The 26330-nt window shown below is 37.5% G+C and overlaps 1 protein-coding gene across 2 annotated transcripts in view; it reads left to right on the plus strand.

Annotated features, from left to right (window-relative positions):
- The window catches only part of LOC126819371 (neuropeptide receptor 15), a 119506-nt gene extending 94086 nt beyond the window's left edge, over nucleotides 1-25420 (plus strand). For both annotated transcript variants that reach the window (XM_050547381.2, XM_050547382.2), the window contains exon 3: nucleotides 22219-25420. In XM_050547381.2, coding sequence (XP_050403338.1) covers nucleotides 22219-22951 — 733 coding nt within the window. In that variant the 3' untranslated portion in view covers nucleotides 22952-25420. The remainder of the gene's footprint in view (nucleotides 1-22218) is intronic.
- Nucleotides 25421-26330: the final 910 nt, after the last annotated feature.

The raw sequence follows: 26330 nt of genomic DNA on the forward strand, positions 1-26330 counted from the left end.
TTTATGTAAAAAATAATATTTTAGATTTTATTGGTAAAGAGAGAGAGAGAAATGGGGTTTAACGTCCACTCGACACAGACTACGTCATTTCGGGACTAACATATGGTTTAATTTTATTTCAACAATTCGCTTGCGCGTAGGGGTCTTTAGCAGTGGGAGGAAACCGGAGGACCTGTAGAAAACCCACGAGGTTGAACAGGCGACCCTACTCCTTGTCACGTAAAACCGGGGCTTCTAAACCACGCCAGTTGACTGAATGACAGGCCCTATGATACAGCGCGCACGTGCTAACCATTCGGCCATCCACCCCCCGCCCCTTTATTGGTAAAGGATGGGTGAGATTCATGTTAAACATGGCAAGGTTTGGGGACGTTTGGAATTTCTTGTGGAATTCTTGTGGTGAAAAACACCACAGACCCAAAACACTGTTATCAGAATTATGCTAAGTCGGAAACCTTGTGGGGTCGGAGAAGAACATTTTTTTCTAAGCCCACTCGAAAATCTTGTGGGATGTATTTATTTTCAGAAATCCAATATCTTGTGGTAAAAGGTTCCACACAAATGCCCCCCCCCCCAACACCTTGCTATAGATGCTTCAGGTCTACACACACAATGCAGTGCCATGAGGAAAATTTGCCCGGACAGACGGCAAAATGTGTTGCCTATGAGTTATTTCAGCGTGTTTATAGTATGTCAGTGGTACAAGCTGGAAAATATCACCAAGCAATGGAATAGTTTAATGAAATGCACTTCACGTAAATTATTTTTTAATATTAATATTGAATTTGTTTGAAATACATGAGATATCGACTTATTAAAAAACAAGCTTGACATTTTGCGTAAGTTCTTTCATCCATGGTGTCTCTTGTACTTTAATAAAAGTGCAGCATGATCTGTGAAATTATCGTATATGTTTTTAAGAATACCGGTAATACGACATCTAACGGACATTACTGGATTTAATTTGACACAAAATACCGGTTTGAATTTCCTCATCTAATTAATATGACCAGTAGAATTTAATATACCCGTGTTTGTTATTTGTTCTTTAGTCAATTATTTTCAAAAGCGACACATGAACAACTTCTGTAGTTCCAAGATATCACCTGGCAATGTTTTAAAGATCAGTCCATTGTTATATTTCAACTACTAGGGATGAGGGGAAATCAAATATCTGAAATGAAGTGAAATGGGGTTTAACGTCCTACTGTTTTGCTCCGACTGGGCTAATGATGACGGGAATACGCCCTAAAGTGTGCTATGAGGGAAATTTTGCCCGGACAGCTTCGCTGTGGCATACTCTAATATCTAATTCCAACTGCCAAAGGATCTTTTTCCTGCACGTCAATCTGTACACGAGACTTCGGATTTCCCATCCGATCGACTAGACAGTTTTCCTTGTCAGGCTCCCAACCTGCACCATTGACGAATGGAAACCACACCGGAAAATCCCGTCGGGATCGAACCTGCGAGCTCCAGACTAGCGAGCCAGCGTAATTACTAACTTAGCCACCACTGCACCACATTCAAGTACCGATAGAAGCAACCAAAATTGATCAACTTCTCACATCCGAATCAAATAATATTACATTTACGTATGTTGGCGTGATCATTTCAACAGAATTATTACTAGACTGTATTCTTTTGAGAGAACTATAAAAGCTACATTTTATCGAATATTTATGGGGTGGTCTAGAGTGTCACGTTTCGACCTCTAGCTGGCCGGTCACCTCTGGCTTGCGCTTGTGGTTGGGATCCCTGGTGTTAACGTATGTGGTTTGGAGATAGGGGCGCCTTCTCAACCTCGTGGGTTTATTCCGGTTTCCTCCCACAGGAAAGACAACTGCGCGTGCCCTAAAATAATGAAAATAACTTGTCTGCGATATCACCTTCGGTGGAAGCGGATGTTAAACACTAAGAACCACAACAGAACAACAACGACTATAATTTGATATTTTTTTCTTTATTTCTCTTATTTGTTTCTTTGTTTTAAACCCGGGACTATCTGTTAATTAATCTTTTGTTTTATTAAACGACAAGCCTTGGTCATTTTTTTACACGCAACGAAACATTATTTGATACTGATTGAATAAACTAAAAGTACCGACGAAGCCGTGTTTTGTCACGATCATCTCTTTTCCATTGACACTTTTTTTGCTAAACAGACATTTAGCGCCTCCTGTAATATTACATACAGAGTTACACCCCCTGAAAATCGGTGACATATTTAGCGATGGATATTAATTGTGCATGTCCTTTTTTGATAAAATGAAATTAATTCATGGATTTTCTTCATAAAAAAGGATAAATATTATCGAATGCGTCACAATTTACCGATGCAAAGTATTGATGTTTGCTTCCAATGCATCCAAGCGTAATATTTCATTGATGTCAGCACAAAAAACCCACTGAGATTTTATTAAGAGACCACTCATGTTTAGCGGTCAGTCATGAAAATTCCCTTGAGTGGCTGCTTAATAGAGAGAGAGAGAGAGAGAGAGAGAGAGAGAGAGAGATAAATGGGGTTTAACGTCCACTCGACACAAACTAGGTCATTTCGGGACTAACACATGGTTAAATTGTATTTCAATAATTCGCTCGGGTAGGGGTCTTTAGCAGTGAGTGGCTGCTTAATACAGATTCTACTGTAGGCATACATTACTATAGCGGTGGTCTTAAATCATGGCTTGGGAAGATGATTTAGGATGCCACACGGTCTGAACAATATAAATATCCTTGTTCATTGAAGTTAATAAACCTTTTATCTAATGTCCAAAAAATCAGCATATTTATTCTTAGCATTTATTTCTTTTTTTTACGAATGTTTATCTCTAGCGAATTATTACCCCAAATGGCTAATGGCAGAAAAATACCTTTGGATATCCTGCTAGGTGGCAATATTATTGTTAATATGAGAAAAGCATGCTAATCAAGCCTATGGAAAAGCTAACTAGCCAACAAAAAATCATGGGGAATATTGATTAACATACATATGGCCATTTCATTCCGTTGCATTCTGTACATTTTTGAACGAGTAATACCATGTGTTCATCTCATTTTCTTTTAACGGTTTTCTATGGAAATGACCGTAGTTTGACTAATGGAAAGTCAAAAAAGCAATGAAAATTCGTTGGAAAATACATTTTCTAAAGTAAAATAACACATTCTGCATGTTTTTTTTTGTCAATCGACTTATTTTGCTGATAGGGTATTAAAAAACATACATAACAATAATATCATTCACCCATTATAATCCACAGTGATAGTGGATGCGTGCTAAATGATCCTTTATGGCGAGATTGTGCACGACATAACTCAGATAAAACAAACGACAAATATCCGGTAGGGTTAGAATTATTTATGAATGTCAGTTTGATTGATTATGATAAGAGATAGAGAGAGAGAGAGGAATGGGGTTTAACGTCCACTCGACACAAACTAGGTCATTTTGGGACTAATGATTATGGTAAACAACTAATACGAAATAAAAAAAATGTAATTTATGATACTAAGTAAAAGAGAGGATGTTATATTTAAGTAAAAGAGAGAATGTTATATCTAATGATATTATATCTAATGATACTACGTAAAAGAGAGAATGTTATATATAATTAAGAGAGAATGTTATATCTAATGATACTACGTAAAAGAGAGAATGTTATATCTAATGATACTACGTAAAGGAGAGAATGTTATATATAATGAAGAGAGAATGTTATATCTAATGATACTACGTAAAAGAGAGAATGTTATATATAATGAAGAGAGAATGTTATATCTAATGATACTACGTAAAAGAGGGAATGTTATATCTAATGATATTTTAAGCATAACGAATTATACTAAGTATAAGAGAACAAAATTAACTAATGATACTAACCTGGGCTAATGAAGACGGGCATACGCCATACAGTGTGCTATGAGGGAAATGTTGCCCGGACAGCGGCACTACGGCCTACTCTTATATCGAATTCCAACTGCCAAGGGATCTTTTACGTGCACGCCAATGTGTACACGGGACCTCGGTTTTTCGTCCCATCTGAACGACTAGACAGCTTTCCTTGTCAGCCCCTCCGTTCTGCATCACTGACAAGGGAGAACCACGCCGGAAAATCTGGATGGACTTTCTCGGCCAATGCAGGGATCGAACATCCGACCTCCAGGCTAGCGAGCCATCGTCTTACCCACTTAGCCACGTGATCCCCATGATACTAAGTAAAAAACGAAAATATTATATCTAATAATACTAAAAAAGGATAAAAATATATATAACTATTGATTTTTAATTAAACATACATTATGCAAGTGCTAAATCTGCCTATTGTAGGTCTTTCTGTAGGCCTGAAATGTTATCTACATTATTAATTAGATATTAATTAACTTATCCACACCATAATCAACTCTCGATATCATCGCTGGCCTGCGATATTAATTGGATTAGGACCCGATCTGCTGCTCTGCGTTCATTCATGATTAAATCAAGAAATAGATAATCAAGACTATGTATTTAATCGTACCGATTTCAGTAATGATGATCGAGGCAAATTCAATCGCTAAATTCTCAGTTCAGAATGAACCAATTTGACTGAAATTTTCAGCAAATTCCCTTTACATTATCTAACATTTAACTATTATAGTGAGAACTTCCACCTCTTTATCTAATTTCCCATAATGTATCTTTAATAAAAGAGAAAAATAAAACAAAGTAAAAGAGAAAATTATATAATTTTAATGACACTACGTAAAGGCAAAAACAAGATAATCATTGCAAAATCAATAGTAGACGTAGCGATCTTTCCAAATTGAAATGAATGAAATAATGTCCCCACGCCTTACTGCATCAACCGGACGAATAAAGACGGGCATCTAGACTCCACTCTCTGGACAAGGGAAAACCAGATAGGATAATTCCTAGGAACATACTTTGCCAGCATTGAGATCGACCCCTGGACACCTAGATCACCGAGCCACCGTGGCCTCTTTGAAAATTACTTCGATAAAGATCATGAAAACTAAAAGGTTTGAATCAAGGATATTAATGAAACCGCGACAACTCACCGTGAGAGGATATCTAACAATTCAAAAATATAATTGATTCTCGCTAGATAAGATAAGATAAAAATAGAAAAGGCCTTTACATTCACTGGTTTTATTCATTCTATACTTAATAAAAACATGGTAATGCACTATGGCGGGGTATCGGGTTCAAAATGCCATCTAGTGTAAAGAGCAGAAAGTCAACAATAAAAAGTAGAAAATCTGTAGTAAACGTGAAAATTCATATCTAAAAGGGTATTTTTATGGTTAGAACCTATAAATTTATGTACTTAGTCTGCAGTAACATCAAGCTTTTCAACTTTCATGGACATTATTTCTACTTTCTACTATCAACTTTTGACTTTCTACTTTCTACTGTCAACTTTTAACTTTCGACTTTCCACTTCAGATTTTCTACTCACGATTTTCTAATGCAGATTTTCTCCAATACTATGGTGGCTGATAGTGGCCATGTAATTTTTCGCCATTTTCAAAACCCGTCAAAACGACATAACGACAGTATTAGTGAGAGCATACGTCAAAATAGACTTGGATATTAGAGACTTTTGACAAGCGGAATCTTTCACATACCCCGCCATAATGCACGGACTTTTTCTATTTGTTTCGTTTTCTCTTATCTAGTTAAAGTCAATAAATTATTATTTTTTTGAATTGTCAGATATCCTCTGACAGTCTCATATAACAACTTTTTTTTCGAAGGAATTGTTAGTGAGCAGGAATTCGACCATGTATCTGTTATCGCTCGTTACATTTTTGCGTCTCTTCCGTTTCTTCAAATCGTTGTTACGCAACTCTTAAAATTATATTTGGAACGCGTTTAACCAGTTGTATCACATATGTGATAATGACTGGCACCAATATTGCTCTGTGATAACGTCATGTTTGATATTTAAATAGATGTTTCAATATTCGTATAATTTCTGGAGACAGATTAACGTGTATTACAATTCTAAATAAGTTGGTATATGAAATAATATTTGTTAAAAAGGCAACCAAATTAATATATAGCCAATAGCAAAAATTTCATGCACCAACTTTGCCTTATTAGTAGATCGGCTAAGCATAAAAAACGTTAAATTCTTGAGTAAAGCATGAAACAATCATACAGTGCAAGGGTACAATAAAACAAAGGTTCATTTACAAAAATGGACCACCAAAAATGACGTGCCCTGAAAGCCGCCATCTTATCAGAAATTGTTAAAAAAACTTATTGGTTAAAAATGGGTAATTTGGGGGACCATCTTGGAATTCAAAATGGCGGTTACCATGTGGGGAGGGCGCGGGGAGGGGGCATTGCTTTTATGGGAAAACGTTCAGGCTTTACTCTTGTACTGATTCTAGCGGAGTTCACCCATTTAATGAATTAGCCGCTCTACTACATATTTCGGGATTCCTATGTAGATTCTATCAGCCCGATATCTATAATTAAATCTAATATAAACACAGACACATCTATGTTTGGTTTCTGTACATAGACAGGTAAATATATGGTTCTTTTCTATTATAGAATCCTTTGTTTACAAAGTACACATTAAATTCAACCCACTACCTAGCTGTCTTTCTAAGCTTGGGCGTCACGGTGGGTAAGTGGGTAAGACGCTGGCTCGTTAGCCTAGAGGTCGGGTGTTCGATCCCTGCATTGGCCGAGAAAGTTCATCCAGAATTTCCGGCGTGGTTCCCCCTTGTCAGTGATGCAGGATGGAGGGTCTGACAGGGATAACCTGTCTAATCGTTCGAATGGGAGGAAAACCGAGGTCCCGTGTACACATTGGCGTGCACGTAAAAGATCCCTTGACAGTTGGAATCCGATATAAGAGTAGGCCGTAGTGCCGCTGTCCGGGCACAATTTCCCTCATAGCACACTGTATGACGTATGCCCGTCTTCATTAGCCCAGTTCGAAGCAGAACAGTAAGACATTAAACCCCATTTCATTTCATTTCATTTCTTTCTAAGCCTGTCTTTAGACGTCTGGCGGTAAAGACCACGGAACCCTAGTCGAAACGTCGCTCAGTAATACGCATTAATTGTACTCCATAAAATTGTGACCTGTGTATTCCCAGTCCAATTACTAAATGCCATTGAAACAATTTGAATGACTTAATTCTCTGCCATTTTGGTTTATTTTAGAAATAAGAGCATCTTGAAATAAATGAAATTGACCCGGGCTAGTCGATTACGTGTCAGTATTAGTTGTGTTAATCAGTGTAGTATAAACTGTCACGTCTCGGCTATGTAAACTTTACATTCCCACCAGGTTTCTTAATTTATAAACTAATTATATGTTGTATTTTTTGTTTTAAAAGCTTGGTAAACAAGTCAAGGCATCATTTAATTGTCATTGGGGAGGGGAGGGTATGGTGGTGTTTTAGTGTACTATAAACTGTCACGTCTCGGCTATGTAAACTTTACATTCCCACCAGGTTTCTTAATTTATAAATTAATTATATGTTGTATTTTTTGTTTAAAAAGCTTGGTGAACAAGTCAAGACATCATTTAATTGTCATTGGGGAGGGGAGGGGGGTATGGTGGTGTTCTAGTGGTCTAACGCTTCGGCTTTAAATAGTAAGGTATGTGGCCGAGTCAAGTGGCGAAGTTTCGATTTCAAGAATGTACGCAGGGGTAGGGTTGCCTGTCCAACCACGTGGGACTTTCTCCGTCGAGCCTCCAGCTTCCTTTACGCGCAAGTGAATTATTTAATTAATATGTCACTTCCTTAATCATAAAATGCAGCACATTTCTATATTGTTCGTTGTCACGTTATAACCTTTACTTGAAGAATAAATGAATAATTATCCGCCCCTAGTCATCTGTGATATCAGTAATATTATAATGTGTGCACCTATCCACCACACCCCTTAGCTCTCACTCTCACATGTCTATTCGTGGTGCTTCAGATAGAACAAGCATTGTGTTCTGCAGCACATCCTTCTTCCTGTTAATTATTTCATATTACGCAGTCTAATGATGTTTAGATCTTTTCTACTATTTTTTTTTCTTGAAAATTCGATCTGCCAAGCATTACCAAGGAGTAAAAAAAACTGCCGACTCAATATAAACCTATTACCACTGGCCATTCTAATATAGACATGTTAAATAAACTTTGTTCTCTGGAGTTTCTTACAATCTGATGGTTGTGCTGACAGCTATATGTAAATGTTTATAATACAGTGTATTAACTCAATGATTGTATATACCTAATCTTTGATGTATAGGACAGAATCGGATCAAGTGTTTCCTTCCTGATTTACCAGGTTCCAAAAGGTCATTCTAGGATTACTTTGACCTTAATTAGGGTAAATGCATTCAAACGAATATTATGGTGACTTATTAGATACTGATTTCAAACAATACCATTGAGCAGGCTGTCTTAACGCCGGGGATGGGGGCGAATGGTTAGCACGTGCGCGTTGTATCATAAGGTCTGTCATTAAGTAAACGGGCGTGGTTTCGATCCCCCAGTTGTACGGGACAAGGAATAGGGTCGTCTGTCCAATCTCGTGGGTTTTCTCCGGCCCGCGCCCCCCCTCCCCGGTTTCCTCCAACTGCTAAAGACCCCTACGCGCAGGCGAATTATTGAAATAAAATTGAACCGTGTGTTAGTCTCGAAATGACCTCGTTTGTGTCGAGTGGATGTTAAACCCCCATCTCTTTGCCATTAAGACAACGATGATAATTATGTATTTTTTACCCTGAAAAGTAGATTGACAACCATAACGATTTTTAAATGTTATATGCAAAACTATCCATATAAACTTGTCAATTATTCTGCGTTTGAATATGAATATTGCCAGGATAATCGTAGCTTTATTTTGCCCGCGCCATATAGACCAGTCTTAACAATAACACGGGGTACGGGACAATTCGTCCCCTGATAACTTGTACCCTGATAACTCGATCCCAGACAATTCGTCCCCTGGATAATTTGTCCCCAGATAATTCGTCGCCGGAAAATTAGTCCCCTAGGACTATTCGTCCCCTAGGTTTATTTATTCCCTAGGTCTATTCGCCCCCTAATTAAGATCAACAGCTAATTCTAAAGAAATTGAAACTAACTGATGTCTGGTCTACATTGTTTTATCATACACAATAATGCATATTGATTTTAGTCAAGTGCAGTATTGATAGTGGAACTACCAGTATTGTTGTTCAGGGACAAACAGTCCTAGCGGATGAATTGTCTTAGGTGACGAATATTCCGGGCACAAATTGTTCATGGGGACTGATTGTCCGGGGACAAATAGCCCTAGGGGACGAATAGTCCTATGGGACTAATAGTCCTGATACGAATTTTCCGGCAACGAATTGTCCTCAGGTAGGAGTTGTCCTGGTACGAATTGTCAGAGGACGAATTGTTCAGGGACAAATTGTCCTAGAGCCTTATTCTGCGTTTGAATATGAATATTGCCAGGGTAATCGTAGCTTTATTTCGCAGGCGCAATATATACCAGTCTTAACAATAATACTGGATTAGTTGGCACATTACCTTAGTTATCCTAATACTGAACATTACAAACTTCTCAATTCGATCGGAATAAGGAAGAGAGAGAGAGAGAGAGAGAGGGGGGGGGGGTAACGTCCACTTGACACAAACTAAGTCTTTTCGGGACTAACATGGTTCGATTTTATTTCAATAATTCGTACGGGTCTTTAGCAGTGGGAGGAAACCGGAGGACCCGGGGAAAACCCACGAGATTGGACAGGCGACCCTACACCTTGTCACGTACAGACGGGGAATCGAAACCACGCTAGTTGACTCAATGACAGACCTTATGATACAACGCGCATAGATAGCTAACTATTCAGCCATCCAACACCCAGGAATAATTATTGCCAACGTAAACGGGGCTATAGTTTGTCCGCGTTACTTAGATCAGCCATAAACATAAAACGGCATAAAATGTTCGCGAAGTTTACCTTGCTTGTCCTAACACTGGCCTTTTAAACTTGGCTCGAGAGCATGAATTTCGATCTGTACAACAATGAAAATGGTTGTGACACATTAAACGGAAATTTCACCGCTCACAACGTCAACCTTTGCCTCCATTCCATATTATATCGTTAATCAACGCAGTATTGTCAGGGATCGGATATCCAACTAAACCTGTGGCAGAAAAATCAAACAAAAAATACATTTTAACATTGCCAGATTTAAATGGGAAATAATTGCACCAAACAGTAACAATATTATATCTATGTAACAGACATCATAATGTGCTTTATTACCCAATAACACATTCTACAGTGTGATAAATTTCATAATCTACTGAGATATATATCGCTTTACATGAATTTGATTGGTCAATTAAAAAGGAACTACTTTTTTTATTTAAAAAAAACAATCAAAAGTAACCTTATTTTTATAAAAAAAAAAGGGAACTATTTTATTTCCTAGATCTTGATGGTAACATTGGGTCAATATAAATAACTTTTGAATGGTTGAATTGCTGTCAAAACATGATGTATTACGTCAGTAAAGGTTAAATCTATAGCAAAGAATTATATTTATTTATATTTTATTTGTGCATGTAAGAATGGATTGGGTAATAAATAAATTCTCCTACGAATCTTTTTTGATATCAAAAAATATCAACACTCGTCGAAAAAGTGGTTTTTTTTTTTGGATATCAAAAAAAGACTCGTAGTAGATTATATATCAACACACAAAAAATAATTCATGACGCGTGAAACACGTTCGGTGAACTCGTAACAGACCTGCGCTTGATAACGACTTGTGAAATCTTGTTGAACCGTCGAAGTGTAATAAACCATAGTAATTGTTATTCCATAAAAAGTGTGTTATTTGATTATGCCCCAATTACTAAATGCCATTCAAAGAACATCTCTAATAGACATTGATTAATTTGACATGCCATTCCGTCTGAAAATTATTATCTGTATATGTATAGCATTATAATTATACATTGACAACAGTTGATTCCTGTATATAATTAATACGCAACATATCTTTTGACCCCAGTATTCGCATTACATAACCCCTGGGGGTGGAATACAAAACATAAAACCGAGACTGTACTCAAAATGGATGCTTAAAATAACCAGAATTGCAATGATAATAAAGTAGCAAGGCGCCATTAGAATGGTTCGCTAAAATATCAGATTTTTTCATGGTTTTATCTATGCTATTATCTTCTTATATAAATCTAAATACCAAATCTAGATAATTTTCCGGTATGGATTAAGTCAAATTTTTTTTTAAAAAAAAAACAAAAAAAACAAAAATTCTCAAACAATTCCACATATCCCAGTAAATACTGAACGGAATTGAACCACTCTTGGTCTGATATTTCTATGAGAAGTTCATCTTTCACGATTGTGTAGTTTTTAAGTCATTCTAAGATGACTCAAAATGGATGCTTAAAATAACCAGAATTGCAATGATAATAAAGTAGCAAGGCGCCATTAGAATGGTTCGCTAAAATATCAGATTTTTTCATGGTTTTATCTATGCTATTATCTTCTTATATAAATCTAAATACCAACGCTAGATAATTTTCCGGTATGGATTCAGTCAAATTTAAAAAAAAAAAAAAAAAAACAAAAAAAAAAAATTCTCAAACAATTCCACATATCCCAGTAAATACTGAACGGAATTGAACCACTCTTGGTCTGATATTTCTATGAGAAGTTCATCTTTCACGATTGTGTAGTTTTTAAGTCATTCTAAGATGACGCATCGAGACTTTAACTCAAGTTGATTGTTTGCGGACTAATTTATAGATTTAAATCAAATACTTTGCAAATAGTGCTGACTAAAAGTCGAATACAATGAACGGTTCATTGCCTTGAACAAATTAAAAGTAAAGCAACAATCAATCAGCTTTAATGTTCAGTACAATCTTGGAGAGAGAGAGAAATGGGGTTTAACGTCCACTCGACACAAATTAGGTCATTTCTGGACTAACATGCGGTTCAATTTTATTTCAATCATTTGCTTGCGCGTAGGGGTCTTTAGCAGTGGGGGGAAACCGGGGGACCCGGAGAAAACCCACGACAGGCGACCCTACTCCTTGTCACGTACAACCGGGGAATCGAAACCCCGCCAGTAGACTCAATGACAGACCGTATGATACAGCGCGCGTGTGCTAACCATTCGGCCATCCAACCCCCAGTACAATCTTGGACATTTATAAGAAATACTATGTGGCATATAGCTATGTTATCGGGATATGTCAATTGGCCTGATATTTAATGCTTGGGCTATCCATAACACACGATTCCACGACCTTCCATTCCAGACTTATGTTCCGTTTTCAGCAAACTTTGTGAACTGTAAAATTTAGTGTAAAGCTTTATGAGAGTATGAACCGTGTCGCGTTGCGCCCCCTTTCCGTAAACCTGTGAACCCCAGAGGCAACAATTTTTAACAAAACGTTTCGATATTCAGCACGTAGCAACATTCTGTGCCACAGTTTTCGCCCTTTTCCAAAACCAATGCAGACGTGAGTTAAGTATGGATTTTTTGTTCTCAAATTTGTTGTGAAGAATATAGTCTGTGCGGGAATTAATCCTATTTTTTCAAATTTTGTGTGAAGCATCGAGATCAAGGGTGAGCCCTGTTGATTTTCATGGTTTTACAATAAAACAAACAAAATGAAAGGGTGTTCAGCGTCCCATCATTCATCATTAATTTGGCTTACGAATACGGGTATGCTATGAAGGTAATTTTGCACTAAAAACAAATGAAATGAAATGGGGTTTAACGTCCTCGGCCATCAACGGGATAGAACCCGACACTGCCCGGTTATTAAGCCGGGGCCACACTTTACAATACGCTTAACATTTATGTTGAACTAGAATCGATTAACAGCTGTCTCGATCACCCCCTGGTTTTTAAGCCGGGGCCACAGTTTACAATAAGCCTGGCATTGTGTTAAAATAGAATCGATTAGCAGCTTTCTCGGTTATCAACGTACTGATTCCGGCACCGCCTGGTTTTAAAGCCGGGGCCACATTTTACAATACGTCTAACATTATGCTGAAAAAGGATCGATGAGCAGCTTTCTCGGTCATCAATGTACTGATTCCGGCACCGCCTGGTTTTAAAGCCGGGGCCACATTTTACAATACGTCTAACATTATGCTGAAAAAGGATCGATGAGCAGCTTTCTCGGTCATCAATGTACTGATTACGGCACCGCCTGGTTTTAAAGCCGGGGCCACATTTTACAATACGTCTAACATTATGCTGAAAAAGGATCGATGAGCAGCTTTCTCGGACATCAACGATATAGAACCCGGCACCTCCTGGTTTTTAAGCCGGGGCCACAGTATACAATAAGCCTGGCATTATGTTAAAATAGAATCGATTAGCAGCCTACTCGGTCGTCTTTGGGATCGACCCCTGGTTTAGTGAATCGTTTTCACTTTACAGTCTTAAGAGTTTACCATTTCAGATCATTACCAAGAGTTTACCATTTCAGATCATTACCAAGGTCAATTGTTTTTTCATAACAATATTATCAGCAGAGTTGTATCGTGTATCTGTAATCCTTGAATTGAGTTCTCCATTTATTATACATGTTAAGTAGATTTAACAGACTTTACTTCTGTTATTTCAGCATTGATTTTGCCATGTTGTGATTGGGGTCAAAGATTTCAAAGTGGTTATGTAGGCGAAGTAAAGCCTTTCTCGACATTTAGAGGAAAATAATCCATATTTCATTAAACATATTTTGATTTTCGATAACTAAATACACTTTTACACTGTAAATAGAATTTTGTTAATAGTTAAATGGTGTTTCAAGATGAGGTTTTCCCTGTTTGTTTAATTTATCGATTCACCTGTAAATGAGAAGTGCCTGGGGTTGTTGACGGTATATTTCTATATCGAAATAAAAAGGCCGAGGTGCAATTTAGCACTCTAAATGATCATTATTTGTCGATTAATTAATAAAACGCATACAATCTTCAATATTATCTTTCAAGAACATCAATACTGTCATTTCTATGCCGTTTATGGCTATATTGATTTGTCTTATATTAAGTGCAGGATGACTGCACTACCCACAAGCATGCAAACCTCCCAGCACAATATGCAAATATGATAATGAATACAGCCTGAAGCGTATCCTGGATTAAATGTATATAGTTTGTCGTTTTAAGTTTGTTGCTTGGGGATTATAACCTATTGATTAAAATCGTATTTGATAGAGACCATGGGTTACAACAGAATAGCTAGATTTCTTTATGAATGCTTTCTTGGGAATCCGAAATGTGCACCCGCGCTAAGGCTCGAATATGCCAGTACCCTGGTTACAACAATAAACAATCAATGCACACGTCTTGTCAAAACTACAAACACTGATAAATTCGCTGTCACATAAAGTAATTGAATGCAATTTTCAATATATTAATTTTCAATTATCGATTTTTGAACTATTATAGCACGAATTGCCAGTTCTTTATCTAAATCTTAAAAAATGCTTCTTTAGCGATGTTACGTGACCATATTAGGGAATTTCACTGTGTTGGTGTGATAATGTCTTCGATCGTCCATTACCGTACCATGGTCAAGTCGATAGACATGGATATCCAGGCGTGGAATCTGGGGACATATACGAAATTAAAATACCACCGATATTCAAATAGTTGTAATGGACGAGCAAGCGGACTTCCACGAGTCATCCACAGTCCACAGATTATAAATTTGAATAATTCCTTAAACTAAGGGGCTTATGAGGCGATCGAATTGGCAGCGAGGGCTTAAGACGCATGGCATCCCATTCGTTACACATTGATCGTTTTACTTGGCATTTAGTCCGGGAGCTAGGTAGGTGTTGTTCAACATGGAAGGTGCGGAAGGTTTGTGATGCCAGTGGTGTATGGCTGGGTTAGGAGACCCCAGAAACCCAAATCTTAAGTTACGCCAGTGGTGGGTGTGGTAGGAGGAGCCACCCATAGTACTCCCAAAAATTGGTTTATTCAACATGGAAGGTGCAAGTCCCACTTCAATGGCATTTGATAGAGAAATATACTCTGAATTAGGAAATATAACTTAAGAATGGGATTTTTGGTGGAAAGGCCACTTAAGAAGAGGTCAAAGGTCACTAATTAGCAATTTTTCGATTTTACTCAAAATTATATTTCCAGTATCTCGTGGTCTATTCCAAGTATATTACACAAAACTGCATGGATATTTTTGATACTGCTGGGAGCAAAACTATGAGACATAAAATAAATGAAGTTTTAGTTAAAAGTATGACATAAACTCAAAAATAACAAAAATATCACCTGACCCCCATCGGTAATTAAAATGTTAATCAACATGAAAGGTGGGAGTGAGAAACCATGCCTAAATTGTACGGAATGATATCAGAAATCATTATTATCAACTTTAGAATGAAATTGCTGGTGGTCAGTGTACTTAAGAAGAGAATAATGCTGGTTCGCACCGAATGACCCCTAATTAGAAATTTAATTAACCGGACCTCCTAGTTAGTGAAACAACGCCTTATTCACTGAGCAAGCGCCTTACTCAGTGAGCCACCGCGGCTCCAACAGTATATAGAAATGACCCAAGTATATGAGTGCTATATGGTAGGTCCTTCTACGCCGCGTTCATATATATTTAATGTAAAATCAATCATTCAGGCAATTTTAAAGACTGTCAATATTTATTATACAAGTAGTAGACGATTATACGATTGACAAGTCATACAATAATATTAGATTTTTGAATAATTTATACAATTCGTGTGTATGCATTCAATCTATTTATCAAATTTCCAATATATATTTCTTTTGAATGTATTGTTCAATGAGACGTTCAACCCTACATTATTTTTAAATTTACACGCCTGCTAAAGGGTTGGTCGTGGGAGGGGGCGGTACGAGTGGTCTGTCATTGCTGTGCATTAGGGGAATAATGTCTGCCTTTGAGTCGAGTGCTGACAAGCCGTTGGTACGCCTGCATGTTCCTGAAGCAACGACCGCGAGTTTAGTTAAGGCGAGATCAAGCCTTCTATTGACGATGGTACGCCCGCAGAACCCAATAGTGATTTCCAGGTCTATCGATGGCTTAAGACCCCTATGATTGATCAAATTATTGAAATAATAATTGGCATGTTAATATCATCCAAAGCATGGGTCAGAAACTTACACATAAACTAAAATCACCCAAATCATGTGCCAGAAACTTATACATCACCCAAATCATATGTCAGAAACCCACACACAGGCTAATATTCAAATTATATGCCAGAAACCTACAGATAGGCTAACATTATTCAAATCATATGCCAGAAACTCACACGTAAACTAACATGACCCAAATCATATTCCAGAAACCCACACAGGCTAGCATACTTCAAATCATATTCCAGAAACCCACACAGGCTAGCATACTTCAAATCATATGCCAGAAGCCCACAGATAGGCTAACATCATTCAAATCATATGCCAGAAACCAACACATAGACTAACATGAACCCAATCATATGCCAGAAACCCATGGATAGGCTAACATCCTTCAAATCATTATGCAAGATACTTACACGTCAGATACCAAGCTGTTTACCTCTCACATATTTGTATTCCCAAACCTCAATCTCGGCAGAGGCAAACTCGTTAAAATCCTGTGTTGTTTTACATTCTATTGAACAAAAGGAAATATTATTTGATATTAAGTTGTATGCAAATAACACGTAACGTTTATATTTGCTCATTACTTACGATTAGAAATTTCAATTCCCTCAAAAGGGTTTAAACATTTTGAAAAGAATGTTTGGATTTTATCTCTTATTATCTGGGGCTTTGTTCAATTGTGAACTTATATAGTTAGAATCATAAAATAAATATTTATTTACAAATATCGAAGATTTAGGAACAGTTACTTCCTTAACCATGCATTATGCAAGAGCTTAATCTGTCTATTGCATATCTTTCTTTAGGGCATAAAATGTTATATAAATTATTAATTAGACATTAAAGGGACCATCCCGATTTTAACAGAGTCTCAAAAATAAAAGTCCGTGTACGTAAGAAATCTAAGTGCCAAAATCTAGAGGAATGGATGGTGTATTTACCTGGCCCCAAAATGTCTGCTCAAAATATTGAGTCGTTTGGGCGTTAACGTCAAAACCGATTTCCGGACTCGTAACCCCTTTTAAGATTTCAGGTCAATTTTTTCGTTGGTTTGTCTGATAATGTATTGCCGATTTGAATGCGTTTTGTTGTTGATGAATAGATAATCGAGACTTCGTTTATTACCGTAACAACGGTAGTAATGACAATCGAAGATAGACCAAAATTGTATCGCCGATAGCTCGGTTCAGAATGGAGTAATTTGACTGAAATTTTCAGATTCAGTATTCTCTTTTCAATATTTATTTTGTAACTAATACAGCGAGAACTGCCACCAGCTCTTTATCTAATCGTACCAAATGCCGCTTATCACTGTCTAGATATCTAAAACATCATATACGATACAATCGAGCGATGTACAACAAATTGGAAAGCAGTTGATAATTAAGTTTTCCCAAGAACATACCTTTAATACCGTCTTGCTAAGTGGTCCTGAATTATAGAGTCGTAAAATCAAAAGAGCGTATTAATTTTTGGACAGGATGAACGCACCACCCTCATAATAATAAGCTACTATTCTAAATATACCTGACAAAGACTACCACAACTGCTAAGGAATAATTGCTTCCGTTAGTTACCGATAATCAGACGGACTGCACTTTTCGTTCAAACATAATTTGGATAGAGATAATCTTAGCTTAAATATATTCTGACGATTAATTAACGATTTTGATAAGAAAGTACCAGCAAATGATGACCTATAATTACCCCGTTCGTCAACTGTAATTACGGTGTTAACCTACCTGACCTCTAGACTATCTTTAATTGGTTAATAATATCAGAGAGCAGAGATTCTTCTAGAACATATATCATCCAGAACATGATTGTCTAGTTCGATGACATATTAATCTTAATTTCATCAGAATTTGTTTAGGAAGTCGCGGTGAACATGTCCTGGGTTCGCTTCCGGCGATAGCCAAGAAAGTTCCTTTGGGCTTTTTGGCGTGGTGTAGGATCGGGGAGGGGGGGGGGGGGGTCGGGCTAACATGGAACAGTGTATATTCGTTCAAATGGGACTTACGTATTATTCAATTTTATTTCAAACATTCGTTTGTGCGTAGGGGTCTTTAGCAGTGGAATTAAACGGGGAAACGGAAGAAGACCCTTGATGTTATCCTTGCCACGTACAGGCGAGCAAGCGAATCCATACAACAAGACCGTACAAGCTTCTGCTATAATATTATTATTTTATTACGTGAACAGCTGGAAGAGATATGTGTTTTCAGTGGCAGTGATCAGAAAGCACACAGAAAGAGACATGCTATTTTTTATTTCCGGTTCTGAATATTGGCTGACCGTTTTATTCATTAGCACCATATTGACACTTTCACGCATTATAAAAAAAAATATCTCTTATAATCACAATTTTCTGATCATTTACTAGCAGATTCTCTGTCATCACAAATCTCTTTTTCCCACGCAAGATTTCAAAGTTGTTAATGAACATTAAAAACAGTCTCTGTTGCAAATATTATTTTTGATCTAAAGTAAATTGTTGAATTCGTCATTTACTGGTGATATCGAGAAAACGCATCCTAATAAAAAATACTATTCGTGAATATAGAAATAACCATCCATTAACCGATATAGGTTACTGTGTCTTGCATGTGGCCTGTACTCGTTATTTCGATTTCTCGCTTGACCTGACAAGGAGTGGGGTTCAACCTCGTGGAGTTTCGCTACGTCCTTGTCCTTCTTACCCCCCCCCCCCTAAGGACACCTACGCGCAAGGAACATTGTCTAGTCAGAAAGTAGCAATGAAATAGATTTTAACGTCCAACTCTTCTACTCCGATACGCCATACAGTGCGTTATGAGGGTATCGTGTGACCTACTCTTATATCGACTTCCACCTGTCAAAAGTTCTTTTACGCTAATATGTACGAACAACTAGACATCTGTTCTACGACCCTTCATCCTGCACCAGAAAGAAAAAGTTAAAGCCTATTTAAATGTATTTGCTTTAGTCAAGATAGTGATGCTTTAGGATCATAATAGAGGGCTGTTCTCTAGATTCAAAGGGTAAGAAACCACACCATTAAACCTGTCACATGGTGCTTCTAGTCCTTCTTTGTTAAGCTCTGTGAAAAAATTGTAATTATGTTGAATTTGGGGTTGTTCAAATTTCCTTCTTTCGGGAATTTTAACATTTTAATATTAAAGAATAGGAGCAAATATTATTTTTATTATTATTTTGTGCCCGTGTCTTAAAATAGGAGGCAATATGTGTTTTATTATTAAGGATACATTATTCAAGAGCTAACCTTGCCTTTTGCAGGTCTATTTTTAGGCCTTAAATGTTATATAATTTATTAATTAGAAATATATTAACATGCCAAGACCATAATTAACTCTCGATGGCATCGGATGCTCGAGATTAAAACTAGATCAGAACGGTTCGGCCATTTAATGTTTTAATTTAAAAAATGGAGAATATACAAGTACCGTAGTTACAATAATAAGCAATCAATGCACACATCCTGTCAAAACTACAATCAGTGATAACCTGGCTAAGAAAAAAGTAATTTGAATGAAATGTTCAATACATGAAATGAAATGAAATGAAATGGAGTTTAACGTCCTACTGTTCTGCTCCTAACCTGGGCTAATGAAGACGGGCATATGCCATACAGTGTGCTATGAGGTAAATTTTGCCCGGACAGTGGCACTCCGGCCTACTCTTATATCGAATTCCAACTGCAAAGGGATCTTTTACGTGCACGCCAATGTGTACACGGGACCTCGGTTTTTCGTTCCATCCGAACGACTAGACAGCTTTCCTTGTCAGGCCCTACGTCCTGCATCACTGACAAGGGAGAACCACGCTGATTGGTTAATCAAATGTCTGATGTCATAGGGTCAAAAGCCGCTCGTATGACCTCTGACGTTACCTATCGCAACATCCTGTCAGATCTTCATGTAGTGTAGGCCATCGAAAGTATTAAAAAACGAAACGAAATATACATCTGTAGTGTAATCAGATTGGTGGCTAACCAGGAACTGATCAAACATTTCCTACTTTACTCCCACGTGGTGCTTTACATTATTTAACAATTTTATATATAGATTATCTGTCACCGTATGTTTACATTAGAGAAGAAAACTCGAACCACAGCCAAAAGAAAAAGTTGATCGAGACCTTAGGCGTGTAATAAAAGTCGTGTAATACAGATTAAAACTCTATTAGTTGACAGTTGGCCAGACAAAATGTCAAATCGTATGACCGAAGTCATTTCAACTACTTTTTATTGCTCTTTAAACACAGCGTAAATTATTAGAATATCCAGATGATTTGCTGTCTGTGTTGCTGATCAAAGTTTCTGGACAATAATTTGTCACGATAAAGGATGATTACATGTCTATTTCCAGTTCAAAGGTGCTCGACTTTAAATTACAAATACAACTCGGCGCGGATATATAGCGGGTGCAGGGTTGCTCCCCCCTATTTTATTAGACAATTTACAATTCTGGGCTAGATCTATTCCTTAAGGCCAACTCAAGATTTCGTCAAGGTCGCCGAGATGTAAATGAGGTTAGGGCACGTGATTGTTCATGAGGCTGTAGGTTTAGGGTTGAAATTAGTGCTACTCCTGTTTACATCTCGTGACCTTTAACCAAGCTTGAAGATGGCCTTATGAAATAGATCTAGATACTATTCTGTTTTGTATTGAATATATCTTCACTACAATTGGGACGCCTCCCAATATTAACACTGATTACAAGATGATTGTTGTATTATCCTCATCAATTTATCATATGTATACCTTGGGGGCATGGATGGCCGAATGGTTAGCGCATGCGCGTTGTATCATAATGTATTTCATTAAGAAATGAAATGAAATGAAATGTGGTTTAACGTCATACTATTCTGCTCCTAACTGGGCTAATGATGACGGGCATATGCCATACAGTGTGCTATGAGGGTAACTTTTCCCGGACAGCGGCACTACGGCCTATCAGACAAGAAATATCCAATAATCTTACTACTAGATGCCAATGTTATGTAAAATGTAATATAATCCCAAAAGGTCCATCAACATGCCCTTTTATAACAGAAGATCTTATATTTGTTCATGGCAAGCTTCAAAACCTTTATTTGGTTTGGTCCGCTCGCGGCTCTTTCTTTATTATATGTTTCCACATATCGGTAAGAAATCATAACTACGCTACAGGCACCAATATTGCGAAAAGATATGAACGACTCATAACAAACAAATTCAAAAGGATCGGATCATTATGAAAACCCTTCAGGTGCTAGAAAGATTTTGTGATAGTGGAGAATAACCTTGGAATTGATTGAACATTATTGCGCATCAGTAGCATTCTCCCTCCCCCACCGTCATTAGCCTAGTCGGACGCTATATACAAAGGATAGACAATCCGTTTACATTTCAGAAAGATGCGTTCATCACTAAATCCTATAACGATCTGGTAAGACATATTAACAAAGAAGGATAACTCTGGCGGTGATTATCGAAAAATAATGAAAGTTTATAGGATTCTACGTTTCAATGAGATAAGACAACCCATATCAATTTTAAAAACATATTGATTGTTAGCACCACAGAGGCTACAATTATTGTGACTCGTTCTTTATGGCATTTATTTCCGTAGTCTATTATACTGGTAATCTATAGACGTTTTCCTTGAAATGAGATTAGCAACTCACGTATCGTGCAGTGTGGCCTATATAGTGTATTCGACCAAGAAATGCGTGATTTAATAAAATGAAATGGGCTTTAGAGTCTTCTATTTATGATCCGACTAGGCTAATGAAGACGGGCAAAAACCATACATTGATCTATTAGAAAATTTTGTCCCGAATTTCTCGTCAACACCGGGATCGAAAACGGAACCTCCAGGTTAGCCAGCAAAACTTTTACGCAAACGGATACCGCGACCCTCATCAAAACTGAGGATTGTTGAAAATGATAAGGCATCCTCATTTAAGGTTATGTACGACCATACTAAAATGTGGTTGTACAAAAAAAAACGACAAAACAAATATTTAATCTATTTTGGTATATTTTATTTATTTGTTTAATTTGTCTTTTCAGGTTTGTCGCCATTGTGTTTCCCATCAAGGCGCACATCCTGTGTACAAGAAAGAAGATCATTGGAGTTGTTGCTTCTATCTGGCCAATCGCAGTTTGTTGTGGATTACCTACCGTTTTATTCAACATAGTTGTGCCCCTTGCACCAGGACATCCAGTGTCGTTGTGTCAGTTGATCTTTCCGACCGGACACCATTCAACATTTCTCGCCTTTAAATATTTGGAAAGTTGTTTCTATTATATAATACCTATCATAACACAAGTTGTTCTTTATTCTATAATCGGGCGGCGACTTTACGCCAGTACCGAAGAACTCTCCACTAAGTTCCAAATGCGACAGAACTCTAGAAATCGGACAGACAGAGCCTACGAAACTATACGAGCCCGGAAAGGGGTAGTAAAAATGTTAATTGTTAGTGTTGTGATATACTTTATAAGCTACTCGCCAATCCAAGTCCATTTATTTTATAACACCTTCTCTACCACACCACTACCCACAGGCTGGCCTTTCCTGGTTTTCGTCATGACAATGACCCATGTCAATTCAGCAGCCAATCCAGTTCTTTACTGTATATTCAGCCAGAATTTTCGTCGTAACTTTAAGAAATGCTTGTGTTATCTCTGTTTCCGCATGCAGAGGAAGGCGTACAGGAGGACACGGTTCGATTCGTTTGATTCTAAAGGAGCCTTGTCGCGTAGACCAAGTACTACTAAAACGACTGTATCAAGGTTCTGAAAGACTTGACCTCGGTGATAAAAGATGCGCCATTCTGCTCAAACAACGAGAAAGACAACGACATACGGTATGATATCATGATTTGACCACACAAGAAGCCGATAGTAATGTTTATATGTTTGCTAAGCAATGCTGTACTCTCTTGGTTAGCCATTTGGTAGATAGTGTGACGATTAAGAGATAATCGCAACCTGTTGCTTTACATTGAAGTTTGAGTGTCCACGCCAACGCCACTCTATTTACCGCAAGACAGGCAGTTGGCCGTTTAAAGATGACTTGATGATTGACCAGTAGAAACATCTGTCTGTTACAACAATCTTACCCATCGTTAGTTGGTGGGGTGGATATAAGATGTGTGTCCGTGACTAACTCAGTATGGAAATTCTCATATCTTTCAGAACCGTTGGAGGTTCCGTTACAATAAATCATGTAACAAAACTGTTTGTTCGCCAGTTACCAATTGTAAATATAGCCATAGTATCCGTATAGGTCCACGAAAAGAAACCTATATTGTGATCCATAAAATAAGTATCCACTTCTTGGTGTGTAGCATTGACAAACAGATTTAAATATGGTTAAATTCTTATCATGAAATGTTCTGCCGATAAATTCAGTTTCAGAGTATTTTTTGGACGATATAAAAAGGTGAAATTGTCGATAAAAATCAGACCAGACCAGACCGACGGAGGAAAATTATGTTGTCTGTAAATCGTCACGAAGTCTGTTTGGTGATGGTTGATAATGTTTTTGTTCCTTCCCTGCAGTTCCTGATTATTCGTCATTTTACTTCTGTCATTTGCGACTAGCTTACGGTAATGTTTAACTATATGGGGCACATGTACAATGATTAGGTGGTGTGTGGGAGATGGACGTTTCCACCCACCTTTTTTCGAATTCCAATTACCAAGGGATACTCTTTGTATACTCTACACTCTGATTTATCTACGGGACTGCGATTGCTCGTACCATCCGAAAACACCTGACAAGTCGAGAACCCATCTTAAAACATCTCGACATTTCGTCTTCTTTTTTTCTTATGTCTAAAGGTTCGCAAAGTACAATATAGGGATGGACACTACACCACTGGACACTATGATTATACCCATATACCCTACTTGACGCTACCTGGCAGCTCTTGACACTACCGGGCAGCTTTGGGCTGGATTTTAAGCGCCTGGTAAATGGAGAAATTATTAAATTATGAAATATTTTCCAGATTAAGATTTAAAATAAAATGGAATGAAATGAAATCGGGTTTAACTTCCCCTTGTTCTGCTCCGAATGGGCTAATGCAGACGGACATATGCCATCCATTGTGCTATGAGGGACATTTTGCCTGGACAGCGGCACTACGGCCTACTCTTAAATCAAAGTTCAACCGTCAGGGGACAATTGTCATAGACGTCCCACGTTTTGCACCGAATGGGCTAATGAAGGTCGACTATTTATTGATAACTGGTCTTGTTTTCGCACTGACGTTGGCCAGTGTTAGCTGTGCATTTAACTTGCATTCAAATCAACATGGCTTCTCACTGTGAACAAGAACATTATGTCTTCACGTTTAAAGTTCTCGATGAGCCAGATACAGGTCCGTTCAACGGAAAACACCGAAACTAATCTTAGACGTATCTAAATTACTTACACCGAAAATTTAGAAATGATAACTTTTAAGATGTTTAAAAACTAGCTAGTGTTATTATGAAAGGCACAATTTGGACATTACACGTCGACAAACAAGTCATTGCTTTCGCCATTTAAAAACTAGCTAGAATTATTAGGGACCTTTCGCATCGGTACGAAAACGAACTCCAACGTGCGATAATAGCTAGATAGCGTTAATTTCCACTCCATGAACTTCTCGGTCAAGGCAAAGTTTTCAATGGATTTTTTGGCAAATGTACAACAAATCAAGCAGAATATTGCTTTTGAACACATTCTACAAACTGTGCACAATCAAAAATATACACAAAGCCTGGATAAATGAGGGAATATTCAATACAAATATGAGACAAGAAACATATTCGTTTGCATACCTACGTAAATTCAGCTCCATACTGGCCGAACACTCAGATTGACGTCACAAGTACACACAAATCGATGACGTTTTCGTACCGATGCGAAAGGTCCCTATTATGATTTAAACTGCATAACATACATTTCACGGCCGCCATTACAAACTGTTGATAACAGAGATGTTTACTCACTTGTACAGACACTAGCCGATTGTAGTTTTTATTTTACCCCTCTGAATATTATGTATAGCTTGATCATCTGTAAATTATTCCTTAGTATTTTTTTTAAAAAAAACAAATATTTTAATCCATGTAAATATAAGTATATTTTTTGTGAAAACGATCTATATTAATAATATAAGATGTATAACATGTTCTTATTTTTAAAAAAAGAAAATTGTTATAGCTTTAGTGTTGCCAATTTAGTATTTATTGTTTTGTATTGTCTTTATTTTTATCGATGGAATAAAGTTTTTCGAAAAAATTACACTGATTTCATTGGAATCTTTCTACAAATATTCTAGCATTGGGTGTACTTTGAATTGAGATTTTGACGACAGAGAGAGAACTAGGGTTTATCCAGTTTATTTCCGAACTAACATATATGGTTCAATTTTACTTCCATAGTTCGCTCGCAATCAGGGTTTTTTAACAGTGAGACGAATCTGGTGGACCCGTAGGAAGCCCACGAGGTTTGTCACATACAAGTATTGGATCGAAACTACGCCACTTGACTCATTGAAAAATATATAATCAAAAGCGCACGCGTTAGACCATTCGACACCCCAATCGCCAGATTTTGACGAACCTGCTAGTTGCCCATGTATCCACAGGTCACTGTGTTGCCATGCAAAATACGCCCACATTTTTTCAGGCGATAGACAGAGAACACGCGAAGCCAGCGATTTTTGTAAACATAGAAGGCCTGTTAAAGTATCGGATCTTTAAGTCATGTTCTTGAGGACAAAACTGGTTTAAATTTATCAGATATTTTTATTCTTCTTTAAACATATGATGTACAAAACTTAAGACTCCGTAGCTAGCGTGTGTTGGGGGAGCCATGGTCCTAGCTCGACTTGACACCCTTGGGTGCCAACTCGCAACTAACTCGGTCCCAAGTTAACTTTTAGACGCCCTCGCTTAGTCTCATCTAGTCTGCTGATCACTTTTCCATTCTGGGTTTATAAAGCCTTCTAGATAAAGGTTCTCATTTGGCTCCTGCATCATATCAGATTTAACACTCGAGTACAGTTTGCTTATAAGACAAAGTAAATTAATAACAAAGGCAAACGATAAGTTTATATTATGGAAATGACTAATGAATGCCATCAGGGCCAACATGGGTGTCGATAGCAGACAGGTTGATA

The sequence above is a fragment of the Patella vulgata genome, chromosome 4 (genome assembly GCF_932274485.2).
Source record: "Patella vulgata chromosome 4, xgPatVulg1.2, whole genome shotgun sequence".
Classification (NCBI taxonomy): Eukaryota; Metazoa; Mollusca; class Gastropoda; family Patellidae; genus Patella; species Patella vulgata.